Source organism: Dipodomys spectabilis, unplaced genomic scaffold, assembly GCF_019054845.1.
Source record: "Dipodomys spectabilis isolate Male_0828 unplaced genomic scaffold, ASM1905484v1 ptg000138l, whole genome shotgun sequence".
In the NCBI taxonomy this organism is placed as follows: domain Eukaryota; kingdom Metazoa; phylum Chordata; class Mammalia; order Rodentia; family Heteromyidae; genus Dipodomys; species Dipodomys spectabilis.
Window position 1 is genome coordinate 14,716,587 of NW_024870815.1, and position 15,848 is coordinate 14,732,434.

At 34.8% G+C, this 15,848-nt stretch overlaps 1 protein-coding gene across 1 annotated transcript in view; it reads left to right on the top strand.

The window, feature by feature from the left end:
• Ndufs4 (NADH:ubiquinone oxidoreductase subunit S4) overlaps positions 1-15,848 on the top strand; it is a 72,063-nt gene that overhangs the window by 12,497 nt on the left and 43,718 nt on the right. Inside the window, exon 2 of the mRNA XM_042690609.1 lies at positions 14,406-14,484. Coding sequence (XP_042546543.1) covers positions 14,406-14,484 — 79 coding nt within the window. The remainder of the gene's footprint in view (positions 1-14,405; positions 14,485-15,848) is intronic.

Consider the following 15,848-nt stretch of genomic DNA (forward strand, 5'->3'; position numbering starts at 1 on the left):
TATCTTTTGCATTTAGATCTTTGATCCATTTTAAGTCATCTTTTATATAAAATATGAGGTGTAAGTCAAAGGTAATTTTTTATATAGATTTTTATTCCAATGCCATTTATTATATTTTTCCCTCTTATTATTGTTATTATTTTACACAGCTGGTGAATGAATCTAAAGCTGCCTTCATTCTAGAAAAGGGCTCTACGATAGAGGCATGCCTCAGCCTATTTAATTGTTTTCATACCTTTTTCAGTAGTTGTATTTATTTGAATCTGTTTTTGCATTCTCTTTGTTTTGCTGGTCTAAATACCTTTATCTGTACCCCATAGTTTTTGTTACTGTAGCTTTCTATTAAATATGGTTTGTCTTAAGTAGTTATGACTTTTCCAATTTTTATGTACATAAACACATACATGCACACATATCTTGCTTTTCACTTTCCATGTAAACTTTGCAATCAAGTTGTCTATATCTGAATAAATCCTAATGGGATGATGATTAGTACTAATTGAAAGCTGTAGGTTACTTTGGGGGAGTTGACATTTTTACTTTGTTTTCTGATTAGTAACTATGCTGTGTTTGACATTTATTTATTTTTTTGGGGGGGGGTCATTTATTGATTTCTTTCATGAGTGTTTTATAATTTAATTCCTTTGCATGTTTTGTTAGATTTACCCTTAAAGTATTTTAATTTTGAAGCATTAAAGTAAAAAGGCACTATTTTTAAGTTTTCATTTCTGATTGTATTTTGGTGAATATAGAAATGCAAATACACAAATGATTTTTTGTATTGACTTTGCTGAATTCATTTGTTTATAAATTTTATGTACATTCCTTGGAATTTTTAAAATAGATAATCAAGTAATTTGTGAATAAGAGCAATTTCTTTCTTTCCTTCCAATTTCTAGATCTTTCTTTTTTTTCCAAGAGGCTGTTTATTAAGTCTGAAGACAATTTTTGATATTGACCAGTGTTAAGAGAAAACATTCTGCTTTTGCTAAAGACTCTTTTTTTTTTTAGTAGAAATTCCCTATATTAGATGAGGAAATTTCCTTCTACTTCTAACTTTTTTTATCTTAAATAGCTGTTATAGTTTTTCTAGTTCATTTTGTGCATTAACTTTATTGACTTGTTAAGTATGATAGACTATATTGATTTTAAGATATTGACCAAACTTGTATTCTTTCCTTAATTCTTCTTATGTATTGTCATATGATTTGCTAAAGTTTGGAGGATTTTTACATCTTACTTTTTTTTTGTACTGTATTAGTTAGATTTGGTATTAAGGTGATACTGTACTCAAAATGAACTTGGAAGTGTTTCTTCGTCTGTTTTCTTTTGAGTTACTTTAACTTCAGCTCACAAATTTTGATACGTTGAATTTTATTTTCATTTTGTTCAGAATAGTTTATTATTTTCCTTAAATTTTTCTTGTGATTCATTGATGAATTATTTAGGTCTCATATGTAGTTCAGTGATAAAGCACTTGCTTAGTAGGTGTGTTAGGCCCTGGGCTGTACCTCTAGCACTGCTGAATGAGTGAATGGATGGAAAGTAAGTTGATTGGTAAAATAGGAACATTTTGCATGACTTCCAAGTATTTGGAGATTTTCTTCATTAAAAAAAAAATTCTAATTTAATTCTATTATTTTCTGAAAATCCAGTTTCATGGGCTTACAGTGTCCATCTTGAAATTTGTGGCTCTCCTTCTCTTGCTCTACAGTGCAGTTCCATGTTACATTTCAAGTAGAAGCTCAGGAACTGGAGGATAGAGATACAAAAAAAACAGAAAAAGCAGGGGGTGTATGCCTTATTTTCTCAGAGCCAGAACTTCAGTCAATGAATGGAGAGAAAGAGTCAGAGATTTGGCTATGGTCAATTTTCATATTGCCACTGCCTATGGTCACAGGACTGCCTATGGTTAGTTCATAGTTTGTGACAGTAAAGATAAATAGGCAGTTTCCACAATCTCTCTGCTGAGAGAGAAGTCCTTGAGAATGCTCATTTTGGTTTTTCAGTTGTGTCATAGATAATAAACACTCTTAAGGGGAAGAAAAAAGTAAATTCACTCTGGATTTAGTGATACTTCAAATTCAAGTTCTGGTTTGACTGAGAGCCTGCAAATAGCTGCTGCATACATCCTGTCCAGATTTCGTATTTGCAATCAACAGGAGAGACAGGGTCAAATGTATTTACTGTATTTTATCTAGAATCAGTATTTTAATCTTTCTTACATTTTAGCATATCTGAGTGGATTTAAAGTCATCTTAAAATGACTTAAAATTTCTTAAATGGTCAAATTCTTAACCAGTTGATTTTCAACTCTGGTGGGAGAGAGGATTTCAAATACCAGAATCTTGGAAATGAGACAAAAATGTCATGGCATTTCATAAAAGATGGGTATGAGTTTGAATCACTAGGTGGGGATGGAGTAGGTGATTGAGATCTTGGAGTGTGTCTGACTAGCCTTGCTTGTTTGAGCTTCTCCAGAATTTGAGAAATCACTGTTGGTAAGGCTGGGGAAGAACTCCAGAAAAGCTAAGACAAAGGCAATTTCCTGCTCACAGAAAGCCATCAATTCCTAGTTGGCCATGGTAGTAGTCGACATCTGAAGTCTAGGACAACTAGCTGTGGACATGTGGGCCTGTTTGCTATTGTGTAGAGTGCAGCCATCCTGAAAACCTCACTGCAGAAGGTCCTTGAATTGGCAGAAATACATTAAAAGATTTAGAGGTAAAGCATATTACCCCTCATCATTTGCAACTTCATTCATGGAGATAACAAATTAGACACTCTAATCAAGACTACATTTGCTTGTGTACTGTCATCCTTCACATCCACAAGTCTCTTAATCAGAAGAAAGGACTACTCCAAAGGATGTCTTGATTCCTTGTTATCTCAGGAATCCAAATGCTCGAATAACTGTTCCTTGTTAGTGAGTCCTAGAGACTATATTTCTGCGAAGAAACATAATTTTGTCTTTTTGTAATTACAAAAAGATTTAAAGTTTAGCTTTTTAATCGGCCACATCTGCATTCAAGTCTTGACCATATTTAAGTATTGATGTGGCTTCAGAGAAGCTATTCTGAAGGCGTGGGTTTTGATTATTTTCCAGAAACTGTTTGGATTTTAATTGTAATGCAGAAATTATAGTAATATTTGGTTTGTATAGACATTATTTCCACTTCGCACAGGCTCAGTAAAGGTCATCATGTTCCTACTCCACAAAAAATAGATGAGTGCTTGTAAGTGGTGGAGAGGCAGAAAAAATACATTGAAGACTATCAAACAGTAATTCGTCCTTGACAGGATATGAATGAAGGCTGGACATCTATCTTGACGTTTGGTGACTTTGCTGTAGAAATGTGTACGTTCATATACATTCCCTATATGATATATGTCGTGCATATAATCAGTTACATTATTAGGAGATTCATAGATTATGGGTTTGTAGCTGTTCCATAAATAATATTTCATAAATAGTATTACTATCTCTTGTGTCAAACCTTTCTGACAAATGAGACAAGGCTGCAACTTGCTCAGAAGTGGCAGTTACTAATTCAGATCATTTTTTTCATTTTCTTTTTTCTATCTTTTTGCCAGTCCTAGAGGCTTGGGTGCTATCCCTGAGCCTTTATGTGCTCAAGGCTAGCAAGTGAGCCATAGCGCCACTTCTGTTTTGTTTTTTTTTTTCTGAGTAGTTAATTGGAGATAAGAATCTCATGGTCTTTTCTGCTTGGGCTGGCTTTGCACTGTGATCCTCAGATCTGAATAGTTATGGTTACAAGTGTGAGCCACCAGCACCCAGCCATTTTTCCTTAAATGGCTTAAATATAATAACTCATGCAAGTGTTTTTCAAGTCTGCATTTAGTAGTTTTAAACCAGCAAAAGAAAGTCTACATTTAGTAGTTTTATTTCTAGCAGGGACTGATAAACATCTTTCTTTGCTACCAAGCTTAAAAATCCTGGAGAGGGACTGATGGTATAGCTCATTGTTAAAGAGTATCCATAATATGTGCAAGGCCAGGTTTGAACCCCAGAACTACAACATAAAGAAAAGAAAAGTCCTCAGTAAAATGTTTGGTCTGATTCAGATTAAACTATTTTAGAGTTTACTATAATATATTGAGTGTTTGTAATTCAGGAGTCAGATATGATGAAAACTGTCCCATGGTGAAAAAATGAGAGTAGTGAAAAAATGAGTAATACTTTATGTGATGGTATATTTAGGGAACATGTGTGAATGTATTAGTCCATCTTTTTTTCTAATGAATTATGGAACCTTTGTTGTTGTTGTTACTATCCTGGAGCTTGGATTCAAGGCCTTATTGGCCCTGAGCTTTTTTTTTTTTTTTGTCGGTCGTGGGGCTTGAACTCTGGGCCTGAGCGTTGTCCCTCAGCTCTTCAGCTCAAGGTGAGCGCTCTACCACTTGAGCTACAGTGCCACTTCCGGTTTTCTGGTGGTTTATTGGAGATAGGAGTCTCACGGTCTCTCCTGCCCGGGCTGGCTTTGAACCGCGATCCTCAGATCTCAGCCTCCTGAGTAGCTAGGATTACAGGCGTGAGCCACCAGCGCCCGGCTGGCCCTGAGCTTTTTTGTTCAAGCTTAGTGCTCAACCACTTGAACCACAGCTCCATTTATGGCTCCATTTTTGGAGGTAAGTGTCTCATGGACTTTTTTTTTGCCTTAGCTGACTTCAGTCCTCAGCTCTCAGCCTCCTGAGTAGCTAGGATTAGAGAGGTGAGCTGTCAGCACCTGGCCTCCTGGGACTTTTTTTTTTTGAAGTTTGTTCTCATTCAAATTTTTTTTGTTGTTTCTTTTCTAGTTTCAAAGGGCTACATTTCTGTGGACAGTATATAGTAGAATATATGATGCTAGAGTATATACACAGTATATATTCGTGAAATATCTCCATTGAGTGTTAGCAGTATAGAATAAAGACTAAGATTTTCATTTTTCCAAGTCTTGTGAAGGACATTGACTTATTTGGCTTCTTCTGGAGGTTGAGAGAACATGGTATCAGTGGTTTATTTAAGAATTTAGCAAGTACAAGTAAGGACCCTGGGAATGAGATTATAGTTTTGCTATCAGCAGTAGAGGCTCAGTTTTACTGGGGACTCACAAAGAAACATACAACATGCTTTTCAGTATTGCTCATTTAAAAGATGATAGAGTTGACTAAAATGTCAACTCTTCTGCAGTTTGAACTGTACTGGTGCTTCGAAGACCCTGAAGCATGAAGTGTTTAATGGAGGTGGGATGATGGAAGATGAGAGCAGTCTGCTCCTTAAGCTATGGCTGAAATGAAAACTTGGCCAAAGGAACATGGCATAAGCAATAAATGTATCTATTATTTCCTTGAACTCAAGAAACTAGATAATCTCCTTTTGGGCAAGGGGTGCTAGTAAGGATTCTAACAGCTATCATTTATTGAGCACTTCCATACTGAGGTAATTACTTGATGTATGTTATTTTATCTCATTAAAATGATAACATTTTAGATGATCACTTGACAGTTATAGTTTTATACAACTATAGGTCTGGCATGCTCAGTTAATCACTGTGCTTGTGCTTGCCAGTTAATCACTACCACTGGTTTACATCATAAGTTCCTCACCCTAGATTATTAGAATATCCTGGGTTTTATTTTTTTATAGTGTTCTATTCATGAGTATGCAAACAAATTTTCTGCACCTGGTTTTTTCCAGATTGTGACCTCTCATGCATTTGTCAACACAGAGTAATCTATCTTTGGTATCCAGTGTTCCAGTGAAATAACTTTCATCAAGGTCATCAGTGACCCTGTTGCTAAATTGAATGGACTCCTCTTCTCAGTCCTTTTCTTACACAACTTTTACAATCTAAACTGATTATTTTGTCACTCGATATATTTTTTTCTTTGACTTCTGTTTTGGCCTTTTTCTTTCTTAATTCTCTTTGATACTATCATCTTTTGCTCATTTGTTGAACTGTCAGTATTTCTTTAGAGTTCAATTTATAATTCTTGACATGCTTTAAATTGTATGGTATTTTATATACACATATACTCTAGGTAGCATAATAGCAAAAATTGTTGTGACCCCACCATTCAATTTAAGTTTTAGAGAATTATCAGTACTTTTATTCTTTGTATACTGTCAGGCCGATAGTGGTCCCCAAGTATACTGATATCAAGCTTTAAAGTGTAGGAATGCTACAATATGGCAAAAAGGTCTTTATAGATATGATTCAGTTGAGGATCTTGAGAGTATCTAGATAAGCTTGATGATATTAAAGTGGTCCTTATAAGAACAACCCTGGAAAACTTAAGAAAAGGCAATGTAGAGTTGGAAACAGATCTTTGTACACCAAGGAATTCTTGCACAAAATTAGAGACAAGGAACAACTACTGCCCTGGAGCCTTCAGAAGAAAACAAACTGTTGACACATTGGTATTAGTCTTGTGAAACTCATTTCTGATTTCTCACTTCCAGAGAATAAATTTGGGTTGGTTTAATATACCAACTTTGTGGTAATTTATTATAGCAGGTATAGGAAACTAGTACACTCTTATATCTCATTATCTGCCATCTGTTTTCACTAATGACTAAGTGTGTATAGTTTACTTACATCATATGCACTCTTAATAAATGGAATACACACATACTACATATATGAAACAATTAGAAAAAGGTACAGAATATTTTAAAAACATTTACAAGTTGGTAACCACATTATTATACTTTGTGATCATGACTTAGTAAGAGATGGTACAGGGGTTGACAAGAGGTTCCTGCCTAAAGAAATTACAGGAATTTTTACCCTTTGTAAGTTTTGTTTAACTGACTTTAGTCAGTATTGAACACTAGTTTTAGGACTTCTTTTTATTTCAGATGTGATTCTGAATATTTTTCATGAATTCTAGACACTTAGGTCTAATCAGGACAACTCTACTTTGGCTCTCCCCAGGCTACTTAATCTCAGAATAACAAACAATTTGATGAACATGACTTTTTCACCGTTCTTCTTTTCCTTCTTAGTTACTATAACCCATATACAACCTATTGTCTAAACTAGAAACCTATCTATATAGTATAATAGTATATACCGTTTTGGTGACATGAGTCATCATATCATCCATATAATAATCATCCATATATTATTGTGAAGGTTCTATGATGGTGGTTTAGAGTTCCTCTGAGTGTTTGTGAGCTAAATAAAACCCATACTCCAGTGACATAACTGGCAAGGTCTGAGAGTAATGTTTTCCACAAAGCAAAAATCCTAGGGAGCTCTTGAGTGTTAATCTAGGCTACTGAGCTTGCTAAATCCTGAAACCTTGTGCAGTGGTATCCTTACAGATTTTCCTCCAACAATATTTATTTCAAATAACCATTATTCGATCATGAAAAATAATCTCAATCTTGATTTATGACAATTAAAAATTTATTTTTTGCCAGCTGCCTGTGGCTGATGCCTATAATCCTAGTTCAGGAAACCTCAGCCTTCTGATTTGAGGATTCTAGTTTGAAGCTAGTGTAGGCAGGAAAGTCCATGAGACTCTTATCTCCAACTAACCACCAGAAAACTGGAAGTGGGGAGTTGTGGCTCAAAGTGGTAGAGGGCTAGCTGTGAGCAGAAAAACTCAAGAACAGTGCCCATGCCTGGGCCTGAGTTCAATCCCCACCACTGATATAAAATAATACTTTATATCAACTTCAAATGAAGTTCATATCCTAAATAGCCACTTCTCTACAGTGTAAATTAATGTACTAAAGTATAATTTTAAATTAACATACACATTAGTATATAGATAAAGAACTTTTTTGGTGTTGTTGGTGGTGGTCATGAGGCTTGAACTCTGGGCCTGGGTACTAGCTCTTCAGCTCATGGCTAGTGCTTTACCACTTGAGCCACAGTACCACTTTAGTTTTCTGGTAGTTTATTGGAGATTAGAGTCTCATGGGCTTTTTTCCCCAGGCTGTCTTTGAACTACATCTTCCTGAGTAGCTAGGATTACAGGCATGAGCCACTGGTGTCTGGCACTTTCTTTCTTTCCTTCTTTCTTTCTTTCTTTCTTTCCTTCTTTCTTTCTTTCTTTCTTTCCTTCTTTCTTTCTTTCTTTCTTTCTTTCTTTCTTTCTTTCTTTCCTTCTTTCTTTCTTTCTTTCTTTCTTTTTTTTTCTTTTTTCTTTCTTTCTTTCTTTCTTTTTTTGTCACATTAACATCTAGGTAATAATGCTCAAATCAAGTTCCAGGCCCTTATGAAAGTTTTCATTGACATATTTAATCTTCACATTATCCATGTTCCATAACAAAAATTGGGCCCACATTACTTTTCAGGCTAGTATTTTAAATAGCTGATTTGGTCAAAATTCCATTTGTGAAATAAATTCTGTACAGTTCCCTCTTTTCTCTACCCCATCTACTCACTTACTACCAGAGTCGTTGCTAATAATTTCTCATGCTTGAAGTTTTATTTGTGCATATTCAAGATAACATATTCTTCCTAATTTTTTTCAAATATGCATATATTCATATTTTTCATTTTGATTTCAGCTTTTTTTATTGAAATTTTCACATGCATGAAAATTGAATACAGAGAATCCACAAACAAGCCACCTAGATTTAATGTAGCATTATTAATAATTTGCTGTCTTTTCCTTGCTGTGCAAGAAACTCCCACACTTGGAATGCTCTAGTACTACTATGGCCACTTGGAGACCAGCCAGAATCCTCCTTCTCTTCCACTTCCTCCTCTTCCTCTTTTTTCCTACTCTTTCCTCACCTGTTCTCCTCCTCTTCTTTTTTCCTTCTTCTTCTTTCTTTTTCTTTTTTCTCCTCCCTACCACAAAAGAAGAAATGTACATATACATTTGGGTAAGGCATTTGAAGTAATTGTAAATGTAATAATCTTTCTTAAATATGTCCTTTTTGAAAGACAACCACTGAATCGATGATGAATTTTAAGCATAAGAGTGGCATAGATTGATTTTAATTATTTGATTAGAAAGAGGATGCTTTTAAGGAAAATAAGTTTTGATTAAGTAAATGATAGTTGTCTATGTTGTATTAGCCCAGATGAGAAAGAATGAAGACAGCAACAGAGCAGTGTCAGGTAGTTCTTTGTAGTTGATGGGATGAAAAAAAGTCAGCTTTTTATGTTTGTTCATAAGTTTGTATTTATGCATCTTTTGTAGAATTCTTTTTTTTTTTTTGCCACTAAATAGATTGGTCCTGCTTATTACTTGAAGGAAAGAAATGAACATTGTTTCTTTCTACACTAGACAGTGGATGCCAGTGACATGTTATTCAATTCAACTCTATGAGGTATTATTATCCTTTCTTTTGCAGATGAGGAAAATTGAAGTGTAGAGTTGTGAAGTAATTTGTTCAAGTTCATATTGGCATTAAGTGGCAGATCTGGAATTTTAACATGATCTGACTAGCTCTTAAGTCAGTCACTACAGGATATTTTCCAGTTTGCTTTGTGAAGTGAAAAATATAAATGGTAATGATTTTTTTCTAGATAGATTCTTCTTAATCTTGTGATCATCATAGTATTTGAAAAATACTATGCCAGTGAAGCCAGATTTGCTTTATCTTTGATGTAATATTGTTGCTGGTGCAGTATTGTTAGTCTGTTTAAATACCATGTCCTACAGTTTTGGCATTTTTTCTGTGATTTTAATCATTGTTTATTTAAAAATATTTATGATACTATCATAATCTCAGTGATGTTATGGCTGTACAGAGATGTTTTAAACAAAAAAGATTCCTAACAAGCAAAAAAGCAAAAAGATGAGATATTTTAAAATGTAAATAAAATGTGTAATATTTCAGAAAATTTTAAATTAGAAAGTGAGCTTTGCAAGATGAAATATTAGAGTTTTTGTGAAGCAAAGCATTTAATGGCTCTTTGAGCATTCCCGGTGTGGAGGCATAAGAAAATAAATCACGTTGCCCTTAAGAAAACAATATGGAGTCAAGTACTGTTGTCTCATGTATGTAATCCTAGCTACTCAGGAGGCTGAGATCTGAGGATCACGGTTCAAAGCCAGCCTGGGCAGGAGAGTCCGTGAGACTTATCTTCAGTAAACCACCAGAAAACCAGAAGTGGTGCTGTGGCTCAAGTGGTAGAACACTAACTTTGAGCTGAAGAGCTGAGGGATAGCTCCCAGGCCTAGAGTTCAAGCCCCACAACCGACCAGAAAAGAAAAAAAATACAGATTTTAGAAAGTGACATCTTGATTCACTTGAAAATAGTACACTGTCAAGATAGAACACTCTGAACTTAAACTGTCAGTTAAGACAGACACCATAAAACCTTAGATTTCATAATGGCATTCCTTAAAAAAGTACATGAATAGACAATTGATTATGAAGCTATATTGGTCAGTATATGAAACCCCAAAATATATGTAACTTAAAATTAACAAATAACCTTACTTGTGTGACTGTAACCCCCTGTACATCACCTTAAAAATAAAATTAAAAAAAAATTAACGAAGACTGGCCTGGGAATGTGGCTTGGTGGTAGAGTGCTTGCCTAGCATGCATGAAGCCCTGGGTTTGATTCCTTAGTACCACATAAATAGAAAAAGCTGGAAGTGGTGCTGTGGCTCAAGTGGTAGAGTGCTAGCCTTGAGCAAAAGAAATTCAGGGATAGTGCCCAGGCCCTGAGTTTAAGCCCCAGGACTTGCAAAAAATTTAAAAAATTAATAAAGACATATTTCTTGTTAATGCTGCCTGTGCCAGGTAGAGCAACTGGAAACTCTTTCCTACATTGTCTCACTTGGGGATCTCTACTAAGCACTGTTGGTTGCAGAGGAAAGAAGTCAACTGATTATTCATTGACTTAAAACTTTTACTGTCAACTCCTCTTATATTTCATTGGTTAATATAAGTTGCATGCCTATATTTAACTTTGGAGATGGCCAGGGAATATAATCTTGTGTGTGTGTATGTGTGTGCACGCGCGCGTGCGTGCATGTGTGTGTGTGTGTGCATGCACATGCATGTGCATACTTGGACCTAGGCTTGAACTCAGGGCCTGGGCTCTGTACGTTAGCTTTTTCATTCAAGACTTATGCTCTACCACTTGAGCCACACTTTTTCCTCCAAGGGAGCATAATCTTTTTGATTAGGAAAAAAATAGAATATTATGTACAATTCTAATGTCTAGACCTTATGAGTACTATGCAGAATTATTAATGGTCAATTACTACATTTTTTTGTAAAGGATGCCAAGAACTTCTGTAGTAATCCTATCTTCATTGAATTAAGATTACTCCCTGATTCCCCATTCTATGCTAAAGATCACACTCAGAGCCTTGTGCAGACTAGGCAAGTGTTTTTTCTATCACCAGTTTAAGATCTTGACACTAAAAGGTGAATTACTGAAAATGCAGTAATGAGAAATAACCAAAAATGTTCACTAGTTCTTTGAGTAGTTCATTTAAGCCTGCTTTTCTGTTTTATTACATTTTCGTAAGTATATTTAAGAATATTCTTATGTCTGCTGATAATATAAATCTATGCATAAAGGAAGATTCAGAATCACCTGTTTATGCAAAATGTGTTGAACAGTGGTTTCAGTGCAAGATCTGAAGAATCACAAAGATGCTAATTGGTAGGATAGATTGAAAAAAAAAAAGCACCTAATTTTGTGTTATATAAATAAGCACTAGGGCTGGGAAGGTGGCTCAGTGGTAGAGTGCTTGCCTTGCATGTATGAGGCCCTGGATTCCATTCCTCAGCACCACATAAGCAGAAAAAGCCAGAAGTGGCACTGTGGCTCAAGTGGTAGAGGGCTAGCCTTCCGCTGAAGAGCTGAGGGTCAGCAACCAGGCCCAGAGTTCAGGCCCCATGACCAACCGAAAAACAAAACAAACAAATACAATGCACTAGATGTTTCTAAAAAATGTATAATTTTGGAAAATTTGGTGTGTGATGTGGTACAAAAAATACTTGTGTTGAAGTTTAGAAACCTTATTCTGGACTTAAAAAATTTTGTGAGATGGATGATTAATATATACAGATATAATAATATTTCTCTGTGCATATATGAAGTGACTTTCTCTAGGCAATGTTATAAACCTTCAGCTTTGACAAACTTGTGTATCTTCTGATTATAGCATAAGGCAGCACTTTTTCCACAGGGCATACTCTTGTGTTTGTTGTTTGTTTGAAACGGGGTCTTGCTATCTAGTGCATGCAGGCCTAAACTCAGGGTCTTCTGCCTCAGCTTTTTAAATGCTAGGATATAGGTAGGCATGTGCTCCCACACTTAGCCTCTTTACTTGTTAGCTTTGACAAAATATACATTATATGCCTTTTTAATAATTTTAAGTATAATTTATTGAACTTAAGTACATACACATATTTGTGCAAAAGCATTACCCCTACCCATCTCCAGAACTTTTTATCGTCTCAAACTGACACTGTATTATATAACTTTTCAATCTCCTCTCCTTCCACCTCCACCAAATTAACGTTCGTTTTGTAATGTGCACAATAATCATTTATGCATGTATACTTCCATAATGTGATAACTTGGGGATATATTTACCTTTAACTAGTTTAGATAATGCAGTCATTAATATTACTGTAAATTATCTATTCAAGACCCTGCTTTCACTTCTGTTGGGTGGGTATATACCCAATAGTGCAGATGGTTGGACCATGTAATTCTGTGTTTAAGGTTTTCAAAAAATCGCTGTTGCCGGGTGCTGGTGGTGCATGCCTGTATTCCTAGCTACTCAGGAGGCTGAGATCTGAGGATCACGGTTCCAAACCAGCCCAGGCAGAAAAGTCCGTGAGACTCTTATCTACAATTAACCGCTAGAAAACCGGAAGTGGCGCAGTGGCTCAAGTGGTAGAGTGCTCACCTTGAGCTGAATAACGCAGGGAGATAGCGCCCAAGCCCAGAGTTCAAGCCCCACGACCGACAAAATAAAAAAATAAAAATTCGCTGTGTGGATTCCCTCAAAAGTTCCAATTTCAGTAATTCTACTAACATATATCTTTTTTATACCCTTTCACCCTTGTTATTTTTGTGTATTTCCTTGATTTCTTAGAAATGCTGAACATAATTTTATGTGCTTATTAACTATTTTGTAAGTTAATTTTGGATAAATGTCAATACAGGTCATTTTCCTGTTTTTGTTATTGTTGCTGTTTTATGTCTTTTAAAACTTAGAAATTACCTTCTATTTATAGATTTGTAAAAGCTTTTACCTATTTTGGATATTGCTTTATAATAATTCTATATTGTAACTATTTTTTTCCTACTACAGCATTTACATTTGACTGAAAATATTATGTATTTTAGGTAGATGGGGAGGTAAAGTTCTGGGGATTTAACCCAAGGGACTTGTACATTATTAGGCAAGTCTATCACCACTCCGCTACATTCTGTTGTAGATAAAATTATTAATGTGTTCATAATTGAGTCTGGATTTCTATTGTTACCTTAAGAACATAAAATTAGAGAGAATCCCCCACCCCTTGAGATTTGATACTTTTATTAATTGGTCTTTGTTTAGGGAGAAGTTACTGGCATATAAACTACAAACACATTTTATATATGTACTCTTACCTAGGGTATTTTTTTATGAATGTATTATTTCAGAAAATGAGAATTCTTATATCTTTGTAGTCTACCAAATCTTAAAAAACTTCTCTTATCAAAATACTTGTGATTTTGTGGTTTCCAGTACTATTGTTGTCTTTAAATATTATCACCTTCACATACAGCTTGACACAAATAGGAGATTTTTTTCATTTCTATAAAATATGAGATAATTGAATATTTGTTTACAAATCCTATGATTAGTTGATTTATCCAAACTTACTTAAGTATTTGTACCTGAATTGACAATTCATACTTGAAATGAATAAACTGCTAGTTTTAAGTAATGTGTGATGAGATGAAAATATTCTAATATAGATGAGCTAGATTCTTTGCCCATTTTATTGCCAGTGTAATATTTTGATTTTAACCAGACTTTGTCCTCTTTCAGCAACCAGAGGTAGAATTAAACTATGACATTAATTAAAATACTTCGGGTTTGAGATGGGAGTAAAGACACTTTTTAAAAAATATATAATTTAGCTTCTTCTCTACCCTCCATTTCTGATACTATCATCTAGGAATCAGCATTCCAGAACACATGGTGGCCTTTATGTGGCAGAGAGCCTCTAGACTCACATGAAGTGCCACCTGATGTGAACTCTAAAGTGAGAGTCTCCAAAAACTCGGCAGACAAGAACCAGTTGGAGGAGAAAAAGGACTTTTGTGCCTCTTTTTTCCTTTCTTTTTAATTTTTTTTAGTGAGACACATATTGCTGAGTAGTTTGTTTATATAAGACTTGTCTGCTTCTCTTTTTTCATTAAATGGATCACTTTTTAACTTAAAGTTTCCTACTGCAGGTTGTTGAGCATATCCCTATGGAAGTTGGCACAGGATCAAACTCGAGACATGCAACTTATAACAGTTGATGAAAAATTGGTAAGAATTTTCTACTACATGCTGCTATGATTCTATCTTTAGTGTTATTTTTGTACAATAGATATTCATTATAGTATTCTGACTTCCTAGAAGAAGAATTTGAGTTGAATTTGAGATAATTCGTGTTAAATATTATATGCAAATACTACATGCAAGTCTTGCCATATACAAACATTAAGAAATTAAAATTGTGAAGCCAGGCAATGGTGACTAATGTTAGTAATCTGAGTTATGTCAAGAAGGTAAGAGTGGAAGGATAGATTTTTCAAGGCAAGGCCAGATAGAAAAGCTTGTGAGACCTTATCTTGAAAATAATAAGCAAAAGAAAAGGGGACTTGGGGGGTGTAATTGATGTGCTAGTAGCAAGCTTGAGGCTCTGAGTTAAATGCTAGAACTACAAAAAGAAAGAAAGAGAGAAAGAAAGAGAAAGAGAGGAGAGAGAGAAAGAAAGAAAGAGAAAGAGAGAGAGAGAGAGAAAGAGAGAGAGAAGCAATAACTTACCATCACCGGAAGGTAGAATTTTAGTAACTCAGAATTTTTCATGTGTCCTTTTACTTCAAATGTTATTCAGTATTTATGCTTAGCTTGTACAATAGCATAAATCTGTGATGAAATGGGTGCAGTATAAGCATGCTTATAATGTTCCATATAAAATAATAGATATAAAATAAATTTTATATAAATATATTTATTTTTATATAAATATATATAAAATGAATTTTATATCTGATTTATAATTATTAAGTATATAGTCATGCTACTCCCTTTCTAAGCAAGTACTCTACCACTGAACTGTATCCCTAACACTATTCACCTTCTAATGGTGTGGTCTTATATCACTCAGCTTTGAGCCTGTAAGTACAATCTAAGTAATAGGTCCCACTTGAATTCCTATTGCACCACTAAAGATCTAGATAAATAAATACATGGAAAAATAATCAGAAAATTTGAAAACTTACATCTTATTCCAAAGGCCAACTGGTTCTTAGCTTCATATTATCCCTTAAGCTTCTTTTTAACATTCCTATCATCTTGGTCTAGAGTACATCAGCTTTACCCCAATTGCTGACAGTAGTCACCTGATTGATCTTTCCATTCTCTTTAATCTTTTTATATTCCTCTGAGTCACTTTTTTCACGATAGCTATAATATAGCTGTGGGTTTTTTTGGTGGTGGTTTTGTATTGTTTTGTTTTGTTTTGTTCCAGTTCTGGAGCTTGAACTAACCCCTGGAACCACAGCTCCACTTCTTGTTTTTTGCTGATTAATTGGAGATAAGAGAGTCTCATGGACTTCCTGTCCAGGCTGGCTTTAAAGCAGGATCCTCCTGAGTAGCTAGGATTATAGTTAAGCGCCATCAGCCTC